The sequence below is a fragment of the Numenius arquata genome, chromosome 27 (genome assembly GCF_964106895.1).
Source record: "Numenius arquata chromosome 27, bNumArq3.hap1.1, whole genome shotgun sequence".
Taxonomy (NCBI): Eukaryota; Metazoa; Chordata; class Aves; order Charadriiformes; family Scolopacidae; genus Numenius; species Numenius arquata.
The window spans coordinates 459444-467779 of record NC_133602.1 but is presented as its reverse complement, the minus strand read 5'-3'; the positions used below and the strand labels follow the sequence as shown (position 1 = coordinate 467779).

The window sequence follows — 8336 nt, the reverse complement described above, 5'->3', positions numbered from 1 at the left end:
GATCCAAGGGAGTTGGGTGATGGGAAGGAAAGCGCAGCCCTTTCCCGGGATGCCCTGGAGAGATCCCCCCCCCCCCCAGGTTTGTGGGAGGAGAAGGTGGAAGGTGCCGGGCGTCGATGCCGGCAGAGATGGGCCCCACCGTGGCCACGGCGTCCTTCAGGGCAGACGGAGGTACCCGCTGCGTGATGCTGCCGAGGGTCATCCCTGGAGCATCACCCACCACATCACCACCCACCGGCACCGGCACCAGCACCCGCCACACCAGCGCCCCAAACACTCTTCCAGCGCACACACACACACACACACCCCTCCCAAAGACCCCCCCGTACCTCGTGGGGGTACTCCTTGCCGTAGGTTTTCCTCCAGAGATGCCAGTGTCAGTCCAGTGTGGGGTCGGGGTGTCCCGGTGCCACCAGGAGCCACCAGCTCCATCCCGCTGGGCTGGGAGCGGGGAGGCAGTGCCAGACCCCAATCCTGGGGGGTTTCACGCCCCCGCTGTTTCCCAAACCCCCTCCCCACCCCCTTTTGTGCCCTTTCCCTCGGCCGGGAGCCGTCTCTGCTCGCTCTGCGGCCCCGGTGCAGCCGTGACGCAGGGACAGACCCTTCCCACGCGCCCACCGCAAGTTGCCACCCCCCCCCCCCCAAAAAAAAAAAGTCCCTTCTAAGGAAACTTCACGCATCTACGAGTATTTTCTCTGCCAACTTTCCTTCTCCGTCGCTGCGGCAGCTCCTGGGGAACAGGAGCAGTCGAGGGGGGGAAAGGAACAACCGAGGGGGCACACGAGGAGGTGGGGACGGATTCTGTCCCCCAGGGCCAGCACCAAGGGACCGTTTCTCCACGTTCTCCACCCAAAACTCCCCCGGGGAGGTGTCTCACCTGCCCCCATTCGCCACCCGCGTCCCGGCGTGTGGGGCCGAGAGGGGGAAAAGAAACTTTTGGGGGTGAGTGGGGAAAAAAAGGAACTTGTTTTTAAGTGTATAAACTTCTTTACGGGAGTTTTTAAGGCAAATATCACCTTCCCCCCACTCCCACCCCCCCCGGTTAGGGCTCGCCCGGAGCTTTGCTGCTGCCATTTCTTGATTTGATGCATTGAAAGGAGCACTCGGATTTGGGGTTTTGGGGGTGACACGGGATTTTTGGCTGCAAAACAACCCCCAGCCCTGGCACAAGGGTTTCTCCCGAAGCCACGGCGCGGTTTATTTATTGCTCGGCTTTCGTCCTCCTTCACCGTCCCCCTTCCTCCCCCCCCCCCCCCCCAATATTTCTTCAACTTTTTTCAGGGGTCCTGCAAAACCAGACGGGATTTTGCAAAAAGACCCATCAGCATCTTGTCTCCCCCCTTTGCCCCGGAGCCCATCGGCTTTTGCCATCGACTCCGGCCCCTTTGGGAAAGGGAAGGACTCTTCCACCCTCCACAGCCCCTTCCCACCCCAGAGCAAACCAGCCCCAGCATTTATTTCCCAAAAGGGTTTATTTTAAAAATAAAGTCGTATCGTTCTCTGCAGCCCCTCCCAGGATCGGGGCTGGGGGGAGACAGATCCGTGCTCTCCACGAGGGATGTTCCACCTGCACGGGATTTCCCCGAGCAGCCGCGTTCCCGGAGGCGGAGGCCGGTGCGGGATGGGTTTGCACAAGCATCTCTGGATGGATCAGACTCTCTGGAGCCGGGAGCCCGGCTCCGGGAAGGCAGAACCCGGCACGGGCAGTGCCAGCACGGCAAAGGAACCCCAGGAAAAGAGTTGGGGGGAGCTCATCGTACTGTTCATCCGCAGCCGGGGGTCTCTCCCTTCTCCCGGGGGTCTCTCCCTTCTCCCGGGGGCAGACTTCTCATGGGGAGGCAGAGATTCCCCACCCGGAGCGAGGTCAGCTTCGGAGATGGGGTGGGAAAAAAGCCGGGTGTGAAGGCGGGGAAGGAGGGGGAGGACGCGGCGGGGGGAAGGCTCACATCTTGGGGAAGCTGGCGAGGTTGGCGACGCCGCAGGCGTTGTTCATGTTGCGGGCCAGGAGGACGTAGCCCTTGTTGCCCCACTCCTCGCCCCAGCTGTGGGGGAGCAAAGGCAGAGCCCTGAGCCCCCTGGCAGAGCCCTGAGCCCCCGGCAGAGCCCCCGCAGAGCCCCCAGCCCGGCGAGAAGCGGCCCCCGCCGTCCTGCCCTACCTGTTCTTGATGATCCAGTGCTTGGTGCCCTTCTGGGTGCCGTAGCCCACCGCCAGCACCGCGTGGTTGATGTTGCCGGGGTTGCAGCTCTGGTCGTAGTACACGCCTGGGGGACGGGAGGGACGGTCACGCTCCGGATAAACCACCCGGGACGTGCCTCAGTTTCCCCGAGCTGCCCCGTGGGCGCCAAAGGGGGTTTGTGTCCCCCCCGCCCCGTCCCTAAGCCCCTCACCGCGGCTGTAGAACTGGAAGGAGGGCAGGCTGGCGTCGATGCCCACGGAGACGGGTCCGATCCTGGCCACGGCCCTCTTCAACGCCTTCTCGTTGCCTTCGGGGATCTCCCGGTAGCCGCGGCACTTGGCCGCCTTCCCGGTGGGGCTGTACATGCAGCTCTCGTCCTGCGCGGCACCAGCAGGGCCCGAGGTGAGATGGGGGTGGGTGGGAGGGCAGTTATGGGGGGCCAAATAGAGACCTTCCCCCCCTCCCACCACCACCACCCACCATCCCAGCCCCAGACCTGGCCGATGTAGGGGTAGGCGTCCTCGGAGTCGATGCCGCGGTTCTGCCGGACGTACTCGAAGGCGTTGGTCATGTAGCCGCCGCCGCAGCCGTCGTTGTTGGCCACGCAGTCCACCAGGTTTTGGGGGCTGAGGGAGAGCAGCTTCCCCGTCTTCCGCTTCAGCTGCCCCTCCAGGGCCCCCACCGAGCTGAAAGCCCAGCACGAGCCGCACTGGCCCTGCGGGGACACGATGGGTGACACCAGGGTGACACCGGGGTGACATCCCCCTCCTGGCACCCCCTGGAGCAGCCGGCTTACCTGGTTCTTGACCGGCGTCACGTAGCCTTTCCTCCTCCAGTCCACAGCCGCCGGGGCTCTCTCGGTCCAGTCGGGGACGTAGAGGGTCTCATTGCGACGTGGGTGGCCACGGGGCACCTTCAAGCCCGTCATCGTCCTCACCACCTCCTCGCTGGTCTGGGGAAGGAGCCCGGGGCGGGTGGGCGCAGCCCTGGGGCTGCCGGGCAGAGCAGCACCCAAGGGTGCTGTGTCCCCTCTACCGTCCCCCCAGTTTTTGTCCCCCGCCCCTGGTGACACTCACCATGTCCCCCAGGTGGTTCATGGCCAGCTCAAAGGTGTGGACGCCCATCGCGTGCTCCAGGTTGTGGGTGTTGATGTACTTGAGGTTCTTCTCCCAGATCAGCCTCCGCGCCACCTCGTCCGCCTGCACCACGGGGGGAGACGGCGCTGGGCGGGGGGGGTTCTCCCCATGGCCACCACCCTGGGGACACCCCCAGACCCACGGGGACACCCCCAGGGTGGTCCCAGGCTCCCTCCCGTACCTGGCCGTTGTACTGCTTGCGATAGGTTTTCTTCCATAGGTCCCACTGGGTGTCCAGCTCCCGCTGGGGGTGCAGCTGGGCCACCACCGCGGGGGCCAGCAGGGCCAGCAGAGCGGGCCACCACATCCTGGGCATCGGGGACAGAGACTGAGCCTGGAAGGGGCTGGCCAGGGGACAGGACCCTGTGCCCATGACCATGCCAGGCTATAGGGCACTGAGACACCCTCCTCACCCCCCACCCCCAGTGCTGGGCTACAGGGGCCGGGACCCCACATCCATCCCATTTCCCAACCATGGGGACCCCTGTGCACCCCAGTATTGAGCCATGAAGGACTGGGACCCCAGACCCACCCTGTTAACGGGCTGGGGGAGACCAGAATCCCGCACCCACCCCATTTCCAAGACACGGGAACTGGTACCACCTGCCCTCCCAAGTTTGGGGGTCGGGACCCCACACGGCTTTGGGGCTGGGGGGACTGGGGACCCCCTCCCCACCCATTTTGGGGGCCGGGAGCCCGCTGCGGGCGGCGCTGGCCGGGCGCAGGCATCACATGAGCTGCGTTCCCATCACAGCTGGTTCCCATCACCGCTGGCGCTGCTCCGGCAGCCCCGAGCCGTGGGGAAACCGAGTTTTGGGGGCGCAGGGAGGGGTCCGGGGGGGGGACGACGACAACGACGACGACACCCAGCCATCCTGCCCCCCTCCCCTGCTTTACCCACTCGCCCCCAGCATCCACTTTCTCAACAGTCCCCGGGATGGGGACACCAGGGCCTGAGCCCCCAGCCCCGTGCCTCAGTTTCCCCTTTCCCACCTCTAAGGGTCCCGGCGCTGCCACAGGGGACCCTATTCCCCCCCGAACTCCCACTGGGGTCCAGTTCCCTGGGGTAAAAGCCACCCCAGTGCCCCGGCAGGGCCTCGCTGGGTCTCCTGCCTCCCCCCCCCCCCCCGGGACCCTCGCTCCCCCCCCCCCGCCCCGCTTACCCCGGCATGGTGCTGTCGGCGGGGGAACGGCGCGGTGCGGGGGATGCGGGACCCGCGGCCGCGGCTCTTTTTATGCCGCTGGATTGAGGAAGTTACGAGGCTGGAAAATGTTGGCGGCGGCCGCTCCAGGTCCGCACAGGGCTGGAAGGAAGGGGGGAGACGGGGGGGGGGGGGGGGACGCGGCAGCGGCTCCACGTGATGCTGCGGGGCCGGGCTGAGTCAGCCCCGGCTCCGGGTCCTGCCCCGGGGACACCCTCCTGCCCCAGCATCCCCCCGCGGGGACACCTTCCAGCCATGGGGACATCCTCCTGCCCCAGGGATGTCCTTCTGCCCCAGCATCCCACCTTGGGGACACCCTGCTGCCCCAGCATCCCCCCGCGGGGACACCTTCCAGACATGGGGACATCCTCCTGCCCCAGGGATGTCCTCCTGCCCAAGCATCCCACCTTGGGGACACCCTCTTGCCCCAGCATCCCCCCCCAGGGACACCTTCCAGCCATGGGGACGTCCTCCTGCCCCAGCATCCCCCCCCAGGGACACCTTCCAGCCATGAGGACATCCTCCTGCCCCAGCATCCCCCCCACAGGGACACCTTCCAGCCATGGGGACGTCCTCCTGCCCCAGCATCCCCCCCCGGGGACACCTTCCAGCCATGGGGACATCCTCCTGCCCCAGGGATGTCCTCCTGCCCAAGCATCCCACCTTGGGGACACCCTCCTGCCCCAGCATCCCCCCCACAGGGACACCTTCCAGCCATGGGGACGTCCTCCTGCCCCAGCATCCCCCCCCGGGGACACCTTCCAGCCATTGCGATGTCCTCCTGCCCCAGCATCCCACCTTGGGGACCCCCTCCTTCCCCAGCAACCCCCCCTGGGGACACCTCCTTGTCCCAGAGTCCTGCCCCAGGGTCACCCTCCTGCCCCACGGTAGAGGGGCTGCCTGTCCCCCAGCACCCCAAGGAGGGCCAAGCACCCACCACTTGGGCAGAGGGACCACACAGCAGGATCAGACCCTCCCCAGCACCTGGAGCACCTCCTCTCTGTCCTTAATGTCCCCAACCCAGGACTGTCCCCCCCAGCCCGGGTAGGATTTGGCCACCCCATTGCCAGTTCTGGGGTCACAGGTAGGAAGGGGGGGGGGTAGGGGGACACCAGGCTTGTTGTCCCTGACCCAGGGGAAGCGGGGCCAGACGGTGCTTTCTGGGGTGACTGGCACCGCGTCACGCGGCTCCCGCTGGGACAACTCAGAAAACCTTGTTCACTGCCCGGAAGGTCCCGGTGGCATCAGTCCCTTGTCCCAGACAGGGCCACGCTGGGGACATCATCGTCACCCAGCCACGGGTACGAGGAGGGACCGGCCCGGGGAGCGAGGGACAGAGGAAGCACCAAGGAGGGGATGGAGGAAGCACCAAGGAGGGGATGGAGGCTGGAGCACCCACCCCCCCCCAAACTACACCCATGTCACCCCAGGGTCCCCAGGGAGAGGGACCTGCGCCCCACACATGAGCTCACCCTTCCCAGCTCCTGAGAAAGGGGGGGGGGGGCTGAGTCACCCCCGGACTCATCGCCCCGAGCATGGGGCCCTGACTCGGCCACACATGACCCAGCGGCAAAGCCAGCGGCGTGGGGGGACAAGCAGTTTTAGGGGGTCAGAGATAGACCAGAGGGAGGAAAGGGGGGGCGGGGGGGAGGCTGAACTGGGGCCACTGGGACAACTCCCCCTCTGGCTGCAGAGCTCGGGGACAAGGTGATCCACAAACCCAGAGATCACAGGAACCTGCAAGAGGAGGAGGAGGAGGAAGGAACTTGGGGTTCCCCCCTCTCTGCTGCCCCAGCAAGGCCAAGGGCAGGGATTTGAGACTGGGGGGGTGGGGGTGTGTGCTGGAAATGAGGCAGAAATGAGACAGAGCTTTGAAAAAAAAAAAAAAGAAAAAAAAAGGGAAAACATCTTGTTGTAAAATCTCTGCTACATATAATCATCCGCAGCTCCTGCAGCGAGGGAGCTCCAGGCCCAACACAAACCCCCCCTGCCCCCCCGAGGAAGGGGTTTGGCTCCTCCCGCCCCAAGCGATTGTACGATAAAATACGCCCCCCCCCCATATTGAACAATAATACAATTATCACAAGGGGATGTGACAGAAGGAGCCTCTCCCCCCCGCCGGCTCTGTCCCATGTCCCCCATCGCTCTGCCACAGGTCTGGGGACCCCACGGTGGGTGGGGGGGTAGCAGGTGCCGAGACCCCTCCAGCCCCTCGCCAGTCCTTGTCCTCCATGGGTTGGGGGTTTGCCGGCTGCTCCAGCTGGTTCCTTTTCCCCAGGAGCTTGGGATCGTCCATGGCAGGACCCAAAACTGGGGGGGCTACGGCTCAGGGAGAGACGGGCTCTGGCCTTGGGGACGCACAGACCTGAAGTCGTCGTTCTCCATCCACGTGGCCCCCAGGTCGCGGTGTCCTCAGGGGGGGTCGGTTTGAAGCACCACAGGCACGTCCAGCTCCCGCTCAACAGCCGCCCATCGCTCCAGAAAGCGCCAGAGTCCAGTTCCCCAGGGCTGGATTTCTGCAGAAATGGGAATTTTCCTCCTCCAGCCCCCAGGGCGGCGGGGGCTGGCAGGGCTGGGGGGCCGGTGCAGCTCCACGCTGGTCCCTCCTGTGTCCCCTTCGTGCCACAAACGGGCGGCGTGAGCCCTGTACCAACACCTGGGAGGGTTAATACTTTGCTGCTTGGCAAAATACATCTTTTCTAAGCCCAAGAAAATGCTCTGTCCTGGCCCCGGGGACGGCGCGGGATGCGGGGGGACGGCTGCGGAGGAAGAGGAGCCCAGGGTGGTTATTGCTGGTGAGGTTTTCCCTGGGGAGAAGGACGGGGACGGATGGCAGGACGTTTCCAAACTCCCCGCTGGGAGGTTCCCACCTTTCCCTGGGTCAATTTGGACATGGCCTTTGAAGTGAGAAAAAAAAAAAAAAACAACCAACCAAACCTTCAAATCTTAAGTTTTCCATCAAAAGCAGGAGATTTAAAAAAAAAAAAAAAAAAAACCAAACCAAAAATCAGAATCAAACTGCCAGCTTTCTGCTGCAGCACCGCGAGGAACCGCCGCGTCTCTGCGAGCACCAAAACTCCACCAGCAGCAACACAAACGTTTCCAAGCCTTTCCCACGGGGACATTATTGGCTGGGGACGTCCCCAAAATCCACTCTTCGGAGCGTCTCCCCCATCATGGCAGCACCAAGACCCAGCAGTTCAAATATGTCCCCTTCCTGGCCCCCCCCAGCGTGGGGGTCTCAGCGCAGGGAGGAGGGAGAAATACCCGGATTTCATCCCAAACACCACCAGGCTTCCGGGAAAGCTTGGAATTCCTCCCCCGCTGCAGTTGCACCATGTTTCCTTCCAAGTCCAACTCCGCAACGAAGAATTTTTCCTGCTGGAATCGAAGCCACAGCGGGGGGGTGGGATCAAACTCTTCTTCCAGCCCCTACCCGCCCTGAGGAGAGCGAGAGTCCCCACAAGCTTTTTCCACTGAAGAAGCCAGAAGATTCAAAGGTTTAAAATGTTTTTAAAAAATTTTATATATATATATATATAAAAAAAATATTTCTGTTCCCTATCTTCGCCCGTTCTCCTCTGTTTTGTGATTTGGCAACAGGGTCTTCATATGGCATGAATTTTCCTTTTCTTTAAGGAGATGGTGAGCGGAAAATACGGCCCCTCAGAGCACGGAGTGAAAAACCACGACTCCTCAGCACAGCCCCGAAGGACTCCGGGGCTCCTCCGTGCGGGGACCCAGACACCCAGCTCCAAAACGAAGGCAAGGAACTCCATGGACAGCACGGAGCACGGTGTTTCCCCCCCGCCCCAGAAGCT

At 63.7% G+C, this 8336-nt stretch overlaps 1 protein-coding gene across 1 annotated transcript; it reads right to left on the bottom strand.

The window, feature by feature from the left end:
- Positions 1–1460: 1460 nt before the first annotated feature.
- On the bottom strand, positions 1461–4625 carry CTSK (cathepsin K). The gene is made up of 8 exons (XM_074164442.1): positions 4477–4625; positions 3495–3621; positions 3254–3376; positions 2974–3129; positions 2674–2892; positions 2389–2554; positions 2157–2262; positions 1461–2042 (listed from the first exon to the last, which is right to left on the bottom strand). Exons 1-8 carry the CDS (start codon positions 4482–4484, stop codon positions 1943–1945), a joined length of 1005 nt encoding a protein of 334 aa, XP_074020543.1. The 5' UTR covers positions 4485–4625; the 3' UTR covers positions 1461–1942.
- Positions 4626–8336: the final 3711 nt, after the last annotated feature.

What these genes read in the sequence shown, in the direction of transcription:
- CTSK (XM_074164442.1), bottom strand. An exon ending in GCAAGCAGTACAACGGCCAG is followed by an intron (nt 3,377 to 3,494) that starts GTACGGGAGGGA and finishes CCCGTGGTGCAG; the next exon opens with GCGGACGAGGTGGCGCGGAG. An exon ending in TGAACCACCTGGGGGACATG is followed by an intron (nt 3,130 to 3,253) that starts GTGAGTGTCACC and finishes CTCCTTCCCCAG; the next exon opens with ACCAGCGAGGAGGTGGTGAG.